General features: G+C 46.0%; 1 protein-coding gene across 1 annotated transcript in view; it reads left to right on the top strand.

The window, feature by feature from the left end:
• Positions 1 to 19,680, top strand: part of LOC124612804 (ribosome biogenesis protein SLX9 homolog) — a 90,714-nt gene that overhangs the window by 29,356 nt on the left and 41,678 nt on the right. Inside the window, exons 2-3 of the mRNA XM_047141221.1 lie at positions 5,976 to 6,297; positions 6,960 to 7,152. Coding sequence (XP_046997177.1) covers positions 5,985 to 6,297; positions 6,960 to 7,152 — 506 coding nt within the window. The 5' untranslated portion in view covers positions 5,976 to 5,984. The remainder of the gene's footprint in view (positions 1 to 5,975; positions 6,298 to 6,959; positions 7,153 to 19,680) is intronic.

Below are 19,680 nucleotides of genomic sequence, written 5' to 3'. Positions count from 1 at the left end.
TTCCTTCCTCACCTGACTTTCTCCCTCTGTACCATTTATGCCCATCCATCATTTGATGTCACCAGGGCAGAGTTCCTTCAGCTTATTGGGCAGCTGCCCCCCCACATTTCTACTACTCGGTAACTTTAATGTGCATCATCCCCTTTGGGGTACTCTCAGAACCTGTCAGAGAGGTGCCCTCTTAGCTGATCTCCTTAATCAACTCAACTTCTTCTGCTTGGAACACCCACATTCCTTTCAGACTCCTCGCACACCTATTCCTATTTGATCCTATCCTTCTGCACTGCCCAGCTTGGCCGTCATCTTGAGTGGTCCATTCTTTCTGATACCTACTCAAGCGACCATTTCCCATGTGCTGTCCATTTGCTGACTCCTACCCCACCTGAGTGCACACGCAAATGGCAACTTACTAAGGCTGACTGGCGGCTTTACTCCTCCCTGGCGACCTTCGAAGAACAGGATTTCCCCAGTTGTGATAACGAGGTGTGCAATCCTTACTGCTGCAGAACATCCCATTCCTCGCACTTCCTCTTTACCACACCGTGTCCCAGTCCCATGGTAGACTGAGGCATGCCGCAACACAATTCGTGCACGGAGACATGCTCTCTGTATTTTTAATCATCATCCTACAATGGCAAACTGCATTCATTATAAACAGATGTGTGCAAACTGTAGTCGCATTCTCCGGGATAACAAAAAAGCTAGCTGGATTTCATTCACTAGTTCTGTCGTGTGGGCCAACTTCCGACAGCTCTCTGGGACCAAGATCCGTTTGCCAGTTTCCGGCCTGACAGTAGCAGGTGATGTTATTGTGGTCACTATTGCTATCTCCAACACCTTGGGCCGCCATTTTGCGGAAATTTCAAGTTCTTTCCACTAGCACCCTGCCTTCCTCCACAGAAACAAGTGGAGGTGGCTCGGGCGATACCTTTCTCATCTCAGAATCGTGAGTGCTACAATGCCGCCATTACTATGAGGGAGCTAGATCATGCTCACAGTTCCTCTGCCCCAGAGCTAGACGCTGTTCACATTCAGATGTTGCAGTAGCCTACTTTTCTCTTGTGGGCTAGGACTTTCTGCTTAACACGTACAACCACATCTGGGCAGAGGGCACATTTCCCGCACGTTGGCGTGAAGCCACTGTCATACCCATACCTAAGCCTAGTAAGGATAAAAACCTTCCTTCTAACTACCGCCACATCTCTCTCACCAGCTGTGTTCGCAAGGTGATGGAATGTATGATTCATGCCTGGTTGGTATGGTGGCTCACGTCGTGCAATTTACTAACGACTGCACAGTGTGGATTTTGAGTGTGGTGTTCTGCAGTTGACCTTCTTGTTACTTTGTCCATCAATGTCATGAATGGTTTTCTTCGAAAATCTCAGGCTGTGGCTGTGGTTTTTTGATTTGGAGAAGGCCTATGACACCTGCTGGAGAACTGGTATTGTCCGTACTCTTTACACGTGGGGCTTCCATGGCCATCTGCTCTGTTTCCTTCGGGGATTTTTAAAACACCGAGTTTTCAGGGTGCTTGTGGGTTCTGCCTTTATCCAGGAAAACTGTGTGCCTCAGGGCTCTGTCCTGACCGTCATCCTCTTTGCTATCGCCATTAACCCTATAATGCTCTGTCTCCTGCCGGGCATTTCCGGCTCCTGTTTTGTTGACAATTTTGCCATCTATTGCAGTTCTCCATAGACCTGTCTCACTGAGTGGTACCTTCAGTGCTGTCTTGATTGTCTTTCCACTGACAAAACCATCTGTATGAATTTCTGGTGGCACAAATGGTTTCTCCCATCATCTTTACATGTTGCACCTGTTGCCCGTCTGTTCATTGAAACTATGAAATTCCTGGGGCTCATGCTCAATAGGAAACACTCTTGGTCCTCCACTTGTCTTACCTGGCAGCCCGCTGTAAGCAGTCCCTCAAGTCCTACTTGTCAATAGTACTTCCTGGGTGCCAATTGAACCACCCTCTTCTGTTTGTACTGGTGTCTTGTCTGTTTGAAACTTGATTATGGGTGCTTTGTTTATGTGTCTGCATGTCCATCCCTCTTACATTGTCTCGATGCTATCTTCCATCGTGGCATCAGTTTGGTCACTGGCGCCTTTTACACTATCCCGCTTGAGAGTCTGCATGCTGAAGCTGCTGAACTACCACTGTGCTACCGCCATGAGTTTCTTCTCAGCAGCTATGCATGCCATTTTTCTGCCATGGATAGCCACCCATCCTATGCCTCCTTCTTTGATGATTCCATTGATTGCCAGTATGGGGCGTGTCCCTCTTCTCCGTTACCTCCTGGAGTCCGCTTTTGGCATTTGCTTCGGCAGCTTAACTTCACACTACTTGCAACTTGCCTGGTGGGTGTGAACCCTTCACCACCTTGGCTTCATGAAATGGCCCATGTTAACCTTGGCCTTCATTCGCTTCCTGAGTATGCTATTCCAGCCTCGCTGTCGCCTTCAGTTTCACGACCTTTGCATGGAATTTCGCGATAGCACCTGTGTGTACACTGATGGCTCTCAGACTGACCATGGTGTTGGTGTGCCTTCATCATTGGCACCCAAATTTTTAGATGTCGGCTTCTGCCACACTGCTCAGTATTAACAGCTGAGCTCTTCGCCCTGTAGCAGGCCACGGAGTATATCCTGCAACACCGTCTTTTCAATTGTGTCCTCTGCTCAAACTCTCTAAGCGCCTTTCAAAGTCTTATGTGTGCTGTAAACCACCCATCCGCTAGTGCAACAGGTCCAGGAAAACTGTCACTTGCTCGTCCTTGGTAGAGCCACTGTGAAGTTTATGTGGGTTCCTGGTCATGTTGGTCTGCCAGGAAATGAGGCTGCTGACGCTGCAGCCCCAAGGCTGCAGTCCTCGTACCTCAGCCCACTAGTTCCTTTATTCCCTCCAATGATCTCTGTGTAGCAGTCTTTCAGGAGGTGTCCTTTTGGCATCACCATTGGTCCTCCCTTCATGGGAATAAGCTCAGGAACATTAAGCCTCTCCCAGTGGCTTGGACGATCTTCTCTTGGCTCTCCTGCCGGGAGGAGGTCATTTTTAATAGGTTGCGTATTGGGCACTGCCATTTTAGTCATCATCATTTGATAAATGGCACTCCCCCACCACTTTGTACACATTGTGCCCAAGTTTTAAATGTCTGCCACTTCCTAGTGGAATGTCCATTTTTTAACCATTTACTTTCCTGATGGGGTTTGCCATCTGAGTTATCGGTCATTTTAACAAATGATGCGCAGGCTGTCGACCACATTTTACCTTTTATCCATCAAAGCAATATGCCGAAGGTCATTAAATTTTTAGTTTTGGACCACTGTTACTGTATGGTGTCTTTCATAGCCCTTTCTCCATGTCCTTGTTTTTTGCTATCTTCTGTTATGTCATTTGGGATTAATGTGTAGTCATTTTTTAACTCCTTTCTGTTTTCATGTTCTGTGGTTTTGATGTGGGCATGTATGACCCCAGTTGTTTCTGCACCCTAAAACAAAACGAAACAAAACAAAACAAACAAACAAACAAACAAACAATGCCTTCCCTGTTCTGAAATCTGGACCCTTTTAGGATCAGTTTAGGGGAAAGCCAGAAGTCACTCGGTGTTAGGTGAGGGGAATCAGGAGGCTGACAAAGCACAGCCAAGTGGTGTTTGGTCAAAAAGTCTGAATTAATTGAGGGTGACAAGTGGGTGCATTATCATGGTGAAGGTGCCAACTGCTTGCTGTCCTCAAGTCTGGCTGTTTGTGTGTCAGTGCTTCACAAAGGCAGTGCAGAATGTCTTGGTAGTATTCATTATTGACATGAGTACTTTCAGGGGTGTTCTTGTGATGGACCATATCATTGGGGTAAAAAATAAAAAGGACAGCATAACTTCCACATTGCTGCAGACCTGCCTCTCTTTTTTGGGTTTCAGGGTTGATGGATGCTTCCATTGCAGTGACTGGAACTTTGTAACTGGATTGTGCCCACAAACTCAAAACTAATCACCAGCATGTCCTGTGTGATCACCAGACAAAGTTGCTTCTGTTCCACTCATTAACAACTTTGGCACAAATTTTGCTGAGACCCTATTGAGATCCAAATGTTTTGTTAAAATGGAATGGATGGGTCCAGTACTAATTTTAACCTTGTCTGCAAGTTCTCTGATTCTGATTTGTCTTTCCTGTACTGGCAGTGTCCTCGCATTTGTGGATGTTTAGAACCTACCTGACTGTGCTTCACTCGTCACTGATCAGCAGCAGTTTTTGAGATTGGTGTATCATTTCTTTATCTGTGTGGTAGCTATCCCCTTGTCCTCAAACACTTCTTAAATCTTGCTGAGTGTTTCAGCTTTAGAATTGCCAAGCTTAAAATGGAATTTGATGCAATAACATTGTTCCACTTTTTCTGTCGTTTTATCTACAGCACACAATCCAATGACTACCATTTACATGTGTTCACTTATCAACGGTTAGCCAGCTACTGTTTGTTTTTGCAGGTGTGAAAAAATTGGGCAGCTGCCTCACTTGTGCCTACAAACAGAAAGTGTTTGTCTGGATATGATTCTTGATATCTAAAGTAAAAAAACATTGGATATTTTTTGAATCGCCCTTTTATACTCCATACTTCTGCAATAACAAAAGTAATCCACTGATCAAGAATGTCCTCAGTCTTGGATGGTGGACAGAAATCCACTGTCACTTGAATTTTAATAGGACCCTGCCTGTCTTGGTAGAGATGTCACCAACAAACGAAATGAAACTGTGGATTTTGCTGGCTTACTGTCGTCATTGTCAGAGTTTTTTTCTTTTTCTTTAGTTGATGACATCCTTTTGGTCTACCAAATGGAATATCAATTTTTCTTAAAGAGGGCTCTTAGATGGTAGAGTTTCTTAAGCACTCTCTCAGAATCAGAAGACTATTACAACTGGAAGACTAAATATAAATGCATGTGATTGGGCTTACCGTGAACTGAATGACGTTGAGAACCATCGTCCTGTCTAATCAGAACATCATAGAATGGGAGATAAGCATATTTTTCTGTTGCTATAGTAAACAGGATGGGGTTATGAATTAAGCTGAGATGATGCAAAAACTACATTAACAGGTTCTCTCTGAGGGGTGTCCACTATAAAAGTGTCATGAATATATTGCCAAAGATGTTTTGGCTGAAGAGCTTCCGATTCCAGGACACTTTCCTCAAAACCCTACGTACATAAGATGGCCACTAAGGGTTGGAGGGAGGTGAAGTGGGAGAGGGGCAGCTTCCCACAGAAAAGCTATCATTTTCTTCAAAAAGTGTCTTGTTAAACATTATAGAGGTTGAGGCAGAAGAATGCAAGAATAAGGCTGTGATGTGTACTTGAAATTTGTTGCCAATCGGTCCCAGAACTTTACGAGTCGGGCTGTTGTAAAAAGATAGAACACATCAAAGCTAACTTGGAACAGCTCAGATAACTACGTCTCTTGATGAAGTCCATCAAGTTGCAAATGTGGTATGAACATTTTCTCACAAATGGTTTCAAAAATGACAAAAGATGTTTAGCTAAGTAATATCTATGAGCACCAATATTTCTTGCTCTCGGCTGTAATATTTAGACCCTTGTTATGAATTTGAGTAAGTCTATACAATATGGGTGGAACACAACTCTGTTCTCTTCAGTGCTGTAGTTTATTTTCATTTATTTCTGTTCTTATCTTGTACTTTGTATCCTTTTTTTCCCAAGCCATTTACTGTTTGTTTCTGTACAACTGTCTGCTGATTATTACTTCTTCTATTTGACCAGTAGTAACCCATCCGCATAGATTTGATTGTTATTATTACTATCACTGATCAAATTAAGTTAGAAAAACTTCTACTTAACAGAATATTGACTTTTGTCTATTCCTGTGTACCAGTTTTTTTTCCAGCTTCCTGTCACTGTTTATTCATGTGTGTACCCATTGCAAAGTACATTATATTTGTGACGCTAACAGTTTTCTTGTATTTTAGGCCTTCAAAATGGGTAAAGTGAAAAGATTGAGGAAGAAATTTCATTTATCAAGAGAGGAGCCTGAAGTAAAAGATGCTGGAAATTTCATTGTCTCCCTGAAGGATGAAACTATCCCACAGAAAACAGATACTTTAACACCCCTCCCAAACATATCAGAGAATAACATTTTTGCTGGAATGGATATAAAATTTGAAGACTTGAAAAAGGACCTCAGTTTTGATGACTCAAGAAGTGTAGTCTCAGTTAGCAAGAGGGAATTCAAAAACCGTATTACATCAAAGAAAGAAAGGAGACTTGCCAGGCATGAGACCTTCATTAGCAGTAAGTAATAAGTGTGAACTACAGTTTTACTATGTTACCTGACAATAAAATTACCAGTTTACTTTCTGAACACAAAGCATTGCGCGCGCGCGCACAAACACACACAGTGTCATTGTTGACAGTAAATTTCTTCAGTGTATGAATGTGCTGTGAGGCTGTAATTAATATTCCAAACTTCTTAAACAGTCATTACAATGTGTACTCTGTTTGATCTCACATGCAGTTCAAAGTACTCCCTCTTGTGTACTTATAAATTTGTTGACAATGGCATCCCCAAAATGTTATTCTGTATTACATGTATGAATAAAAAGGTGCAAAATATATTAAATTATTTCCTTGAAGATGAAATTTATTCTCATGGTAGGAGCAGCTGAATCTAAACATTTTAGCAGATCTACTATGTACTGTTCTTCCTCCAGTTCAACCATACACTGTATTTTGTAAACCCCATAATGCTGGAATAGTTTATTTTTCCAAATTATATAAAGTCCAGTAGTGCAAATCTAGTCACCTATGTTAACCAATATGTTTTTTATTAGTTTATTTGTTGATAGCAATAGAGACTATTGTACAAAGTGTGGTGCTATTTCACAGTAATGGTTTTTATAGTAATCTGGATTCCTTGAAGGGATTCTAGAAATTGATGAAGAAATCTGTTACAGAAATAAATGCAATTCAAAAGTTAAAGATGGAGGAGAAGGAAAAACGACGACGTCAGAAAAGAGCAGTAATAGGAGATTTAAAGCCTCTAGTTGATTCTCTGCCAGCCATTGAATGTCATAAAAGTAAAGAAAGAAAAAGACCTGCACCTAAGAAGAGATCAGTTCCAAAACTAAAATGGAGGCAGAAAAATATGTAAGACATTATTTCTATTACATTTCTTGCATGGAGATATTTTCAGTAAGCTTTTTGTGATGTCTCCCCCTAATTCTGGCTTCAGTACAGGCATGTATTGGTAGCCAAATTTTATCATTTGTGACAGTGTCTGTAGAAACTCGGTTCACCACATAATACTCAACTTGGTAGTTGTAGTAAATCATAAAGTACATACCAGATAGCAAAAATATGTTTTAAAAATCATAATTAACACTTTTTATTATAGTTTTAATTCATAGTAGTTTAGAAATCTGTATATAAATTGATAGAAATGCATAGAATATACAAAGCAGTTTAAAACTTGGTTGCCTTTCATGTTATGCAGGACTTACAAAAAATTGCATACTTCTCTAAGGCTGTCATTGGCAGTTTCAGCTCTTTTGAAATTGATTGGGAACAGATGGAGAAGGAAAACTTATTGTGTAACTGTTCTAGAGGCATTTAATAAAATGATTTCAGCATTAGAATTTCAACACTTTCCTCCTGGCTACAGGCACTGCCCTATAGATGGCTGCTGCACATGCTCCATTAGTGTGATTTATGGTATCATTTACATCTACATCTACATTTATACTCCGCAAGCCACCCAACAGTGTGTGGCGGAGAGCACTTCACATGCCACTGTCATTACCTCCCTTTCCTGTTCGAGTTGAGTATGGTTCGTGGGAAGAACGACGCTCAAACCTCTCTAATTTTACATTCGTGATCTCCTCGGGAGGTATAAGTAGGGGGAAGCAATATATTCGATACCTCATCTAGAAACACACCCTCTCGAAACCTGGACAGCAAGCTACACAATGATGCAGGGCGCTTCTCTTGCAGAGTCTACCACTTGAGTTTGTTAAACATCTCTGTAATGCTATCACGCTTACCAAATAACCATGTGACAAAACGCGCTGCTCTTCTTTGAATCTTCTCTATCTCCTCTGTCAACCCGACCTGGTACAGATCCCACACTGATGAACAATACTCAAGTATAGGTCGAACGAGTGTTTTGTAAGCCACCTCCTTTGTTGATGGACTACATTTTCTAAGGACTCTCCCAATGAATCTCAACCTGGCACCCGCCTTACCAACAGTTAATTTTATATGATCATTCCACTTCAAATCGTTCTGTACGCCTACTCCCAAATATTTTACAGAAGTAACTGCTACCAGTGTTTGTTCCGCTATCATATAATCATACAATAAAGAATCCTTCTTTCTATGTGTTCGCAATACATTACATTTGTCTACATTAAGGGTCAGTTGTCACTCCCTGCACCAAGTGCCTATCCGCTGCAGATCTTCCTGCATTTCACTGCAGTTTTCTAATGCTGCAACTTCTCTGTATACTACAGCATCATCCGCAAAAAGCCGCATGGAACTTCCGACACTACCTACTAGGTCATTTTATATATTGTGAAAAGCAATGGTCCCATAACACTTCCCTGTGGCATTCCAGAGGTTACTTTAACATCTGTAGACGTCTCTCCATCGACAACAACATGCTGTATTCTGTTTGCTAAAAACTCTTCAATCCAGCCACACAGCTGGTCTGATACTCCGTGGGCTCTTACTTTGTGTATCAGGCGACAGTCTGGAACTGTATCGAACGCCTTCCGGAAGACAAGGAAAATGGCACCTACCTGGGAGCCTCTATCTAATATTTTCTGGGTCTCGTGAACAAATAAAGCGAGTTGGGTCTCACACAATCGCTGTTTCCAGAATCCATGTTGATTCCTACAGAGTAGATTCTGGGTTTCCAGAAATGACACGATATGCGAGCAAAAAACCTGTTCTAAAATTCTGCAACAGATCGATGTCAGAGATATAGGCCTATAGATTTGCACATCTGTTCATAATTGGATGCTTTCTCTTTTACAGTTCCATTGTATAATTTTTCTGAGCATCTCATATTTTTAGAATAAAAGCATTTGGGTTAGAACTTGTGGAGCGTAATGTGTTTGAAATTTGTTACAAACATTAAATTAGGTAATGAAATCAATGTTGAAAGGTGTGTGTATCTACTGACACCTGCAGTTCTGCAGTGTTATTCTTTGCTTCTTTTCTCACCTGCTGCTGGCAGTTTGGTAGTTGATTTCTTTCAGTTTATGGCGATATACGTAGAACTGGATCTTGTTTGTTGTTGTTGTTGTTGTTGTTGTTGTTGTTGTCGTCGTCATTAGTTGGAAGACTGGTTTGATATATCTTTCCATGCTAGTCTATTCTGTGCAGATATCATCTCTGTGTAACAACTGCAAACTACACCAATTTGGACCTTCTAACTGTACTCAAGCCTTGTTCTCCCTCTACAGTTTTTATCCCCACACACTTCCCTCCAGCACCAAACTGACGATTTCATGATGTCTCAGAAAGTGTCCCATCATTGTGTCCCTTCTTTTGATAGAGTTTTGCCTCAAAGTCTTTGGTCGTAAATTCAATCAGCACCTCTTCATCAGTTATCCAGTCTATTCATGTAATCTTCCACTTTCTTCTGTAGCAGCACATTTCAAAAGCTTCTATTCTGCTCTTGTACAAACTGTTTATTGTCCACTTTTCGCTTCCTTACAGGACTACGGCCCATACAGACATCATTAGAAAAGACTTCCTTACACTTAAATTTTATTAAATGTTAACAAATTTCTCTTTAGAAATGCTTTTTTCCTATTGTCAGTCTGCATTTTACATCCTCTTTACTTCAGCCATTATCAGTTATTTTGCTTCCCAAATAGCCGAACTATTCTGTAACTATTAGTGTCTCATTTTTCTAATCTTATTCATATAGCATCACCTGATTTAATGAGACTACATTCTTTTACCATTATTTTACTTTGGCTTACATTCATCTTATAACCTTTTAGCAAGGCACTGTCCATTCTGTTCAACAGGTCTTCCATGTCCTTTGTCATGTAATAGAATTATAATGTCATTGGCAAGCTCAAAATATTGTATTTCTTCTCCCTCAACTTTAATTCCTTCAAATTTCTCTTTGATCTCTTTTAATACATGCTCAATGAACAGATTGAATAACACCAGTCATGGAAACAACCCTGTCTCACTCCCTTCTCGCCCCCTGCGGGTTCGGGGGTAAGAATAGGCCCGCGGTATTCCTGCCTGTCGTAAGAGGCGACTAAAAGGAGTCTCAAACGTTTCGGCCTTCTGTGATGGTCCCATCTTGGGTTTGACCTCCTTTTTTTTTTCCAAATTTCCGTTGTTAGTGCGTGCCATTTGGGGAAGGACACCTTACGTGGTGTTTTTCTATTGGTCCATCATGCTCCACCATCTTGCATGTTACCTATTGTCGTGTGGGGGGGGACTACGCCCAACATCTTCTGGGTTGTCTCCTTCTCGCCTTGTGCGCACTCTTCTTCTTAGCGCCTACGACAACTGTGGACCCTTTCAACACCTAAAATCCAGCACGGTAGCCAGTCCGTTGTGGTGGGGTCGTCATGTACCCTCTTGGTGGTAGCCCCCTGACCACGCAGGGATCGCACTACAGATGCCAGAGCTGTTTCCTCCCCATGCATGCCAAGGAGTATGTGCCCATCTTGTCTGGGGCACGGGGACTCCAGGCAACGGGATATCGGCCAGGTACCCGTTGCTTTGGCTGGGTGGCGCCCTTGGGAGAGCCCTCGTTCGGAGTAGGTGGCATCTGGGCGGATGTGGCGCAATGAAGCACAATAAATCACACCAAGCTGGTGGTCACATGGCCACCAGCGTCTCTAAGTGTGGTAGAGTCGACTTTGATGCTGCACAATATGACCCTCAGTCTTTCCCCTCGTTGGCTGCGCCATGGGAGGGACGCCGATCTAGTGCCAAGCGGGAGCCTTACATACCGCAATACCTTGTCTGCAGCAGGACTGATGCTGACTCCTTTCTTATGACGAAGCCTCTGTTTTTTGTGGAACACCTGGAGGATAAGTTTGGGGAAGTGGCGGGGTTGTCTAAAATGAAGAATGGGTCCATCCTCCTCAAGACGTCCTCCCCAGCCCAGTCACGAGCGTTGCTCTTGTGCGATAAGCTGGGTGACGTCCCTGTTACCGTCACTCCCCACAGTAACTTAAATATGGTCCAGGGGATTATTTACCATCGTGACCTCTTGTTACAATCCGATGACGAGCTGAGAGCCGACTTGGAACGACGTGGTGTACATTTTGTCCGTCGTGTACGTAGAGGGCCCAAGGCTAACAGGGTGGCCACCGGTGCCTTTATCTTGGCCTTCGAGGGTGATGTCTTGCCCAAGAAGGTCAAGGTGATGGTTTACCGTTGCGACGTGAAGCCATACGTCCCTCCCCCGATGCGGTGCTTCCAGTGCTGGAAGTTTGGGCATATGTCCTCCCGTTGCCCATCCAGCGCTACATGACGAGATTGCGGACGCCCCTCTCATCCCGATTCTCCATGTGCGCCTCCGCCTGTATGTGTCAACTGTGGGGAGCACCACTTTCCATGCTCGCCGGATTGCCCCGTTCTTCATAAGGAGCGGAAGATCATGGAATTTAAGACCCTGGACCGGCTTACTTATCGAGAGGCAAAACTGAAATATGGAAGGTTGTATCCTGCTTCCATTCGACCATCTTATGCTGCAGCTACGTTATCGTCGCCCACGCGAGCGACGGTTGTCGCCTCGTCTGTGCCGCCTTCAGTGGGCCCTCGGGGCCGTGTATCTCTGTCTGCCCCCCTCGTGTCTGGGGGCAAGCCTTCCTCTGTTGCCCCCTTAGCAGTTGCGGGCAAACCCTGTTCTGTCGCTCCCCCCACGCTTACTTGGGGAGTGACATCTGCTCCACAACCGGGAGGCTCGATTCCTCCCCCTCCTTCTCCGCCGGCGTTGCCTCCGCCGGTTCCTCTCTCGCGGAAGGGGTCCCTCGGGGCTCTCCCTTCCTCCATTTCTTCTCCTTCCCAGCCAGATGTCAGCCAGTGGCTGAAGGTTCCGCCACCTGCTGGTCGTAGGGCTTCTGCGTCGTCGTCAGCCTCCGACGCTCCTTCAGAGAAGCTCTCCCAGCCCTCTCACCCTAGGGGCTGACGTGAGAAGAAGGAACGGCATGTGTCCAAGAAGGACGTTCCGGCAGTTTCAGCACCGCCTGCTGTACATAGTCCTGGCTCCGGGGATGAGGTGGAGATCCTCGCCTCTGCCGCGGATCTCGCCCTCACGGAACCCTTGGGGGCCTCTCCTATGGACTCAGCTGTCTCTCCCCTGGTGGCGGCAGTTGGCTCTGAAGCGCTGTCTGCCTCTTAGTCGCATTCACGCCCTCCCAGTCCCTTCCTGCTTCCATTCTCCAATGGAACTGCGGCGGTTATTTCCGCCACCTGCCTGAGCTCCGGATGCTTCTGAGTGATTCCTCTGTTCTCTGCATTGCTCTGCAGGAAACTTGGTTTCCTGCACTGCGGACCCCCGCCCTTCGCGGTTATCGGGGATACTATAAGAACTGTGCTGCCTGTCAACGAGCGTCAGGTGGGGTTTGCCTCTTTGTTCACCACTCTGTCTGTAGCTCGCCAGTACCCCTTCAGACGCCTTTAGAGGCAGTTGCTGCCAGGGTTGAGCTCTCGCCGGCTATTACCGTTTGCTCTGTTTACATTCCTCCGGATGGGGAGCTCCCCCGACATGTCTTGGCTGCGCTGCTGGCTCAACTCCCGCCACCATTGCTGCTTCTGGGCGATTTCAATGCCCACAACCCTATATGGGGTGGGACTGTCTCTGATGACCGCGGTCGGGCCGTGGAGCATTTTTTGGCTCAGCTCGACCTTAGCCTCTTGAACACCGGTGCTCCCACGCATTTCAGTGTTGCCCATGGCTCGTTCTCGGCCATCGATCTCTCTCTTTGCAGCCCCGGACTTCTCCCATCCCTCCACTGGAGGGTGCACCCTGACCTGTGCGGTAGTGACCATTTTCCCTTCTATTTGTCACTACCCCAGTGTCGTTCTTCTGGGCGCCTGCCCCGCTGGGCTCTCCACAGGGCAGACTGGCCGGCTTTTACTTCTGCTGCAACCATTGGGTCTCCCCCACAGGGTGACATTGACGAGGTGGTCCGTGTTTTAACCACGTCCATCATTTCAGCGGCCGAGGCTGCCATCCCCCGATCTTCTGGCCTCCCTCGGCGGAAGGCTGTACCCTGGTGGTCGCCGGAGATTGCTGAGGCTATTCGCGACCGTCGGCGGGCTCTCCAGCGTCATAGGTGGCACCCGTCTCTCGAGACCCTCATCGCCTTTAAGAGGCTCCGTGCCTTGGCCCGCCGTCTTATTGCACGGCGTAAGCAGGAGTGCTGGGATAGGTAAGTCTCATCCTTGGGCTCCCATCTCTCCCCCTCACTCGTGTGGTCCCGGATCCGGCGGATTTATGGATACCAGACCCCTATGGGTGTCCCTGGGCTCTCCTTGGACGGCGCTGTCTGCACGGACGCTGCCGCCATTGCTGAACGGCTTGCCGCGCACTTTGCTCAGAGCTCTGCGACTGCATCTTATCCCCCCGCCTTTCGCTCTCTAAAGGAGCGAGCCGAGCGGACGCCGTTCTCATTCCACACGCGTCGTTCTGAAACATACAATGCTCCTTTCAGCGAGAGGGAATTCCTCGCTGCCCTCGCCGATTGCCCTGATACAGCACCAGGCCCAGACTGCATCCACGCGCAGATGCGGAAGCATCTCTCCAGGGACTGCCAGAGACACATTCTCGCGATATTTAATCGCATTTGGAGCGAAGGCGTGTTCCCGTCGCAATGGCGAGAGGGTGTTATTGTCCCCATCTTGAAGCCCGGTGCGGACCCACTGGCGGTGGACAGCTATCGTCCCATTACCCTCACCAACGTCTTGTGCAAATTGCTCGAACGTATGGTGGGGCGGCGTTTGTGTTGGGTCCTTGAGTCGCGCGGTCTCCTCGCTCCATCCCAGGGTGGCTTCCGTCGGGGACGGTCTGCAGTGGACAATTTGGTGCGGCTGGAATCTGCTGTCCGTACGGCCTTTGCCCGACGTCAGCATCTCGTTGCTGTATTTTTCGATCTGCGGAAGGCGTATGACACCACATGGAGGCATCACATCCTCGCCACGTTGCATGAGTGGGGTCTTCGTGGTCGGCTCCCGGCTTTTCTTCAAAGCTTTTTATTGCGCCGCTCTTTCCGGGTGCAAGTCGGTGCCACCTCTAGTTCCTCTTATATACAGGAAAATGGGGTCCCGCAGGGCTCAGTGTTGAGTGTCTCCTTATTTCTAGTGGCCATTAATGGTCTGGCTGCAGCAGTGGGGTCGTCGGTGTCTCCTTCTTTGTATGCCGATGACTTCTGCATCTCATTTAGCTCCACGACTACGGGAGTTGCCGACCGCAGGCTGCAAGTCGCCGTTCGCAAGGCAGCATCATGGGCTCTGACTCATGGTTTTCAGTTCTCTGCACCCAAGACTCGAGTTATGCACTTCTGCAGCCGTCGGACGGTCCACCCTCATCCTGAACTTTACCTCGACGGCCACCTGCTTGAAGTGGTGGACACTTGCCGCTTCTTGGGACTCGTGTTTGATGCCCGGCTCACATGGGTTCCTCATGTTACTCAGCTGAAGCAAAAATGCTGACGGCACCTCAACGCCCTCCGCTGCCTTAGCCACACGTCTTGGGGTGCAGATCGCTGCACGCTGCTGCAATTGTACAGAGCCCTTGTGCAGTCCCGGCTTGATTATGGGAGCCTGGCCTATGGGTCTGCGTCACCCTCAGTGTTGAAGTTGTTAGACCCCATACACCACTGTGGGGTTTGGCTTGCCACTGGCGCTTTTCGCACTAGCCCCGTGGATAGTCTACTGGTGGAGGCCGGGGTTCCCCCACTGCGGATTCGCCGCCATCGTCTGCTCGCCGACTATGCTGTCCGCGTGCATTGCTCGCCAGGCCATCCCAATCGTCGCCTGCTTTTCCCTGCCATGGTCCTCCATCTGCCCGAACGGCGACCTAGGTCTGGGCTTTCCGTAGCTGTCCGCGTCCGGTCCCTGCTGTCGGAACTGGGGTCATTCCCTCTTCTGCCTCCCTTCCGGGTCCGTGCACCTACGCCTCCCTGGTGTTTGCCCCGGCCGTCCGTCCGTCTGGACTTGGCGCAGGGACCCAAGGACTCGGTTCCGCCTGTGGCCCTCTGTCGCCGTTTTCTTGCGCTCCTCGCCTCATTTCCGGGCTGTGAGCCTGTCTACACTGATGGTTCCCTGGTTGATGGTCGCACTGCCTACGCTTTTGCTCATGCTGCCCATGTTGAGCAACGCTCGTTGCCGGCTGGCTGCAGTATTTTTACTGCAGAGCTGGTGGCCATCTTACGCGCTCTTGAGCATATGCGTTTCTGCTCAGGTAGATCCATCGTCATCTGCAGTGACTCCCTGAGCAGCCTTCAGGCCATCGACTGCTGTCGTTCGGTGGTCTTGGTTTGGACGCCAGGTCATGTTGGCATCCCGGGGAACGAACGTGTTGACGGGCTGGCCAAAGGGGCGATCGACGCCCCAGCTTTGGAGATCGGCCTCACAGCTCGCGATCAGCAGCTGGTGTTGCGCCGTAAGGTGCTTGGGGTGTGGTCTGCTGAGTGGCGAGGCATGACGGTGCCTAATAAACTGCGGGCTGTCAAGGAGACGACCGATGTGTGGTGCTCCTCCCTGTGGTCTTCTCTCAGGGACTCTGTTATCCTGTATCGGCTGCGCATCGGCCATACATACCTGACGCACGGCCATCTTTTGCGTCAGGAGGATCCCCCCCTGTGTCAGTGTGGGTCCCGGCTGACGGTCGCCCACATTTTATTGGAGTGTCCCCGACTGCGCACCCTTCGGCAGTCTTAATCTCCCGGGCACCTTGCCTTTGATTTTATGCGACGATGCCTCCATGGCTGACAATGTTTTACATTTTATCCGTGGTAGTTCCTTTTATGGTTCCATTTAGGGGTGTCCTGCTGCTTTCCCTTTGTGTGTGTCTCTAGTCCTCGAGTCTCTCGTTTTTGGTTGCAGATTTTAGTGTGTAGTCGGTTGGTTGACTCTTTCCCTTTTTTGTAGTCGTGGTCAGTCAACCAGTCTCCGGCCGTCTTCTTTTCTTCTGTTTCTTTTTGTGTGGTGTTCATCTGTCCTCTTCGTGTCTGTTGTGTTCGTTACCGCATTTGTGTTCTTTTAGGGCCTGGGGGGGAGTATCCTTCCCCTTGGGGTTTTATCTGCTCCGCGCCTTAATGTCTCGCCTGTTTTTGTATGGGGGACTGATGACCTTAGCTGTTTAGTCCCCCTTAAACTTCCCAACAACCACCACCACCACCACCACTCCCTTCTCGTCACTGCTTCTCTTTCCTGCTCGTCAATTGTATAACTGTCATCTGGTTACTGTACAAGTTGCATAAGGGATGCTTAGGTGAAAATGAGACAAACAGAAAAAAATTAAATAAACTGTTCATTATTTCAAACAGAATTGCCATGACAGTTAATACATTTAACCCACTGAGAGACCATACGAGTAATGCCTTCATGGAAAACTGTTTGCAGTTCCCTATGTAACCATGATTGTAATCAGCTTGCACTTCTGTGTAGGAAGCATATCGGTGGTCACAAATTTCTTTCTTCAGGGCTCCAACATTATGGAAATCACGTGGTGAGAGATCGGGACTGTATGGAGGATATATAAGGGCTTCCCAGTGAAACTTTTGCAGCATAGTCGAAACAACCTTCGCAACATATGGGCAGGCAGAAGAAATGAAATTTGCAGTGATACAATAATGGAAAATATTGATTAGAATGCAAGCAGTGGCAAATGAAAAGTGCTAGTTTGCGTTTGTTCTACAGTATTAATTTATTTTTTTAAACCAGTTTTTTGGTTACAAGGCCATCATCAGACATTTACTGACTGTTGTCGCCAGAGAAGCTACAGTGTTTGTAAATGAGATTGGGAAAGGATGGAATGTAACAATATTAGAGAAGGAAAGTGGCTACTCACCATATAGTGGAGATGCTGAGTCGCAGATAGGAACAACACGAAGATTCTCACAATTATAGCCTTCGGCCATTAAGGCCTTTGTCAACAATAGACAGACACACACTCACACCTACACTCTCACGCAAACGCAGCTCGCACAAACGACTGCAGTCTCAGGCAAAATAAACCACACTGTAACAGAATTATAATGTGTGGTTTCAGTTGAACTGTTAACAGAATTATGTGTGGTTTCAGTCGCTTGAGACTGCAGTCATGTGTGCAAGATGCATTTGTGTGTGTGTGTGTGTGTGTGTGTGTGTGTGTGTGTGTGTTGTTGACAAAGGCCTTAATGGACAAAAGCTATAATTGTGAGAATCTTTTTGTTGTGCCTATCTGTGACTCAGCACCTCTGCTATATAGTGAGTAGCAACTTTCCTTCTCTAATATGATTACATTGGAAAAGGAGCTACACATCTAGATTGAACCATACACACAGCAAATGACATCTTTGGCGGTGTGGTGGTAATACAATGTAAGAAGTAAAAAGTCGAACAACAAATAAATATAACGGAAATAAACAGGAAAACTCTTTAACATGAATCTGAAAAAGCATGTCTACATAACGGTTTATATTAATAAACAAAATCAGTAAACTAAAATAAAATTAGTACTTGACAATGCTACTTTAAGAGGTATAAAACATGGAGACTAATACACAAATTAATTAAAAGAAAGAATTATCAACTGTAACTACAGAATATAGGAAGAACTGAACCAGTATCAGTAAGATAAACAGAATGAATAAATACAGGAAAATGGTGGAATCTGGGGGAACGTGCAGTAAATGCGATCTTTGAGAGTGAGAGTGTGGTGGTACTGCATTAAAAAAATTGAACAGCATACAAATATAAAGGGAGCATTTTTTTTTTGGGGGGGGGGGGGGGGCGTCAGTGAGTTAGTACTGTTGTTTGCAGCAGATGCCTAGAGACCATATTGATCATCTGGAAATGACTGCATGCTTTTTAGGTAGACACAATGCATTTGCCTCTAAAAAGACAGTGTGCAATTCTGTTGCATTCTCCTCAGGTTACCTGTGAGCCATAACCTTCACTTACTGTTAGTTAACTGGTGTTGTGGGCTGCAGGCAACCACTACAAGGTGGATCTTGAGTATTTTGTCTCTCACAATAGCACTTTGTATGTTCGAGTGATGTCATATGGTATATGTTGAATCTTGGCAGCTTTCCATTTTGTGATAAATTGCCAATGGACAAAGGGTCTAGCCTTGATAAGACCCTTCAAGGCATGTTGACACACATAACAGTGTACAGAGGCTGCATTGTCCCATTCACAGTTAGAGATGCTGCACATACTATTGAACCACACTCAGAATGCTAGATTACTTTTTCATTTGTTAAATGTGTGGGTGCACGTAATGATTTCTTGTGGCCAAAAGAGTATTAAGAAAGAGGCATTCAACCATCATAGTAGTAGAGTTCCGCTTAACAGGAGTGTAATGCCACCAGTAGCCAATCAAACAAAACTCACACACTATTTCTATGTCAAAGTGCATGTTATAAGGATAATGCATTTTTCATTTGATAAAAGGGCGAACTAAAATTTTGGTGGTGTGCCAGCTGGGATAAGTTGATGGATAAATCTGCTAGATTACCAGTGTGGCAGAAACAGTTGATTATTCTCATGTTTCTTTATCCTTTATCTGATGTTGTTATGGTTAAGGCACTTGATTCATATTTATTACATGTGGGGTTAGATATCTTCCAGCCTATCCTCAGCCATGGTTTGCTATATCATTTCTGGCAAATGCAAAAAACAGTCTGAGACCATTGTTGGTTTCCATTTCTATTCTCATTCATCTGAGATGGTGCTCCATGTCAAATGACTTCTAAATTGAAAAGGTGTTAAACTCTCTTTTGACAATATACAAAAAGGATAGATTGCTATTCACCATATAGAGATGTTGAGCCATAGACAGGCACAACAAAAAGACTGCTAAAGATTTGAGTTTTTGGCCCAAAGGCCTTCTTCTAACATAGAAAACACACAGACATGTATGTGCACGTGTGTCCTCCCTCCCCCCCCCCCAACTCCACAACCCCTGCGCCCCCCCCCCCCCACAAACACACACATACACACACATAGATATGTATATATGTTCATGCAAGCACAACTCACACACACATGACCACAGAGTCCAGCCTCGTTTACCAGAGACGTGTGTGTGTGTGTGTGTGTGTGTGTGTGTGTGTGTGTGTGTTGTGTTTTGTGTGTGTGTGTGTGTGTGTGTGTGTGTGTGCGTGTGTTCCCTGCATTAGGAGGCCTTTTGACTGAAAGCTGACATGTTTAGCAGTCTGTTTGTTGTGCCTGTGTGCAACTCAACATCTCCTCTGTCTGGTGAGTAGCATCTGCTCTTTTCATAATAGTACCGTTATTCCATCCTGGATTTTCCATTCTTTAAACTGTCTTCCCTTCCATTCTTTTTATTTACAAATTTGACAAAGCAGTGCAAGACATAAGCTGAAACAAGACCATTGGAATTGATGACATCTCTCTGAATTGTCGAGATCCTTGTGAGAGCCAGCCATGAGGGCAAGTATATGAGAAAGGTGACATCCCCTT

This window comes from Schistocerca americana, chromosome 4, assembly GCF_021461395.2.
Source record: "Schistocerca americana isolate TAMUIC-IGC-003095 chromosome 4, iqSchAmer2.1, whole genome shotgun sequence".
Lineage (NCBI taxonomy): Eukaryota > Metazoa > Arthropoda > Insecta > Orthoptera > Acrididae > Schistocerca > Schistocerca americana.
Note: the sequence above shows the minus strand (reverse complement) of the source record. Positions and strands in the feature narration are given on the sequence as shown.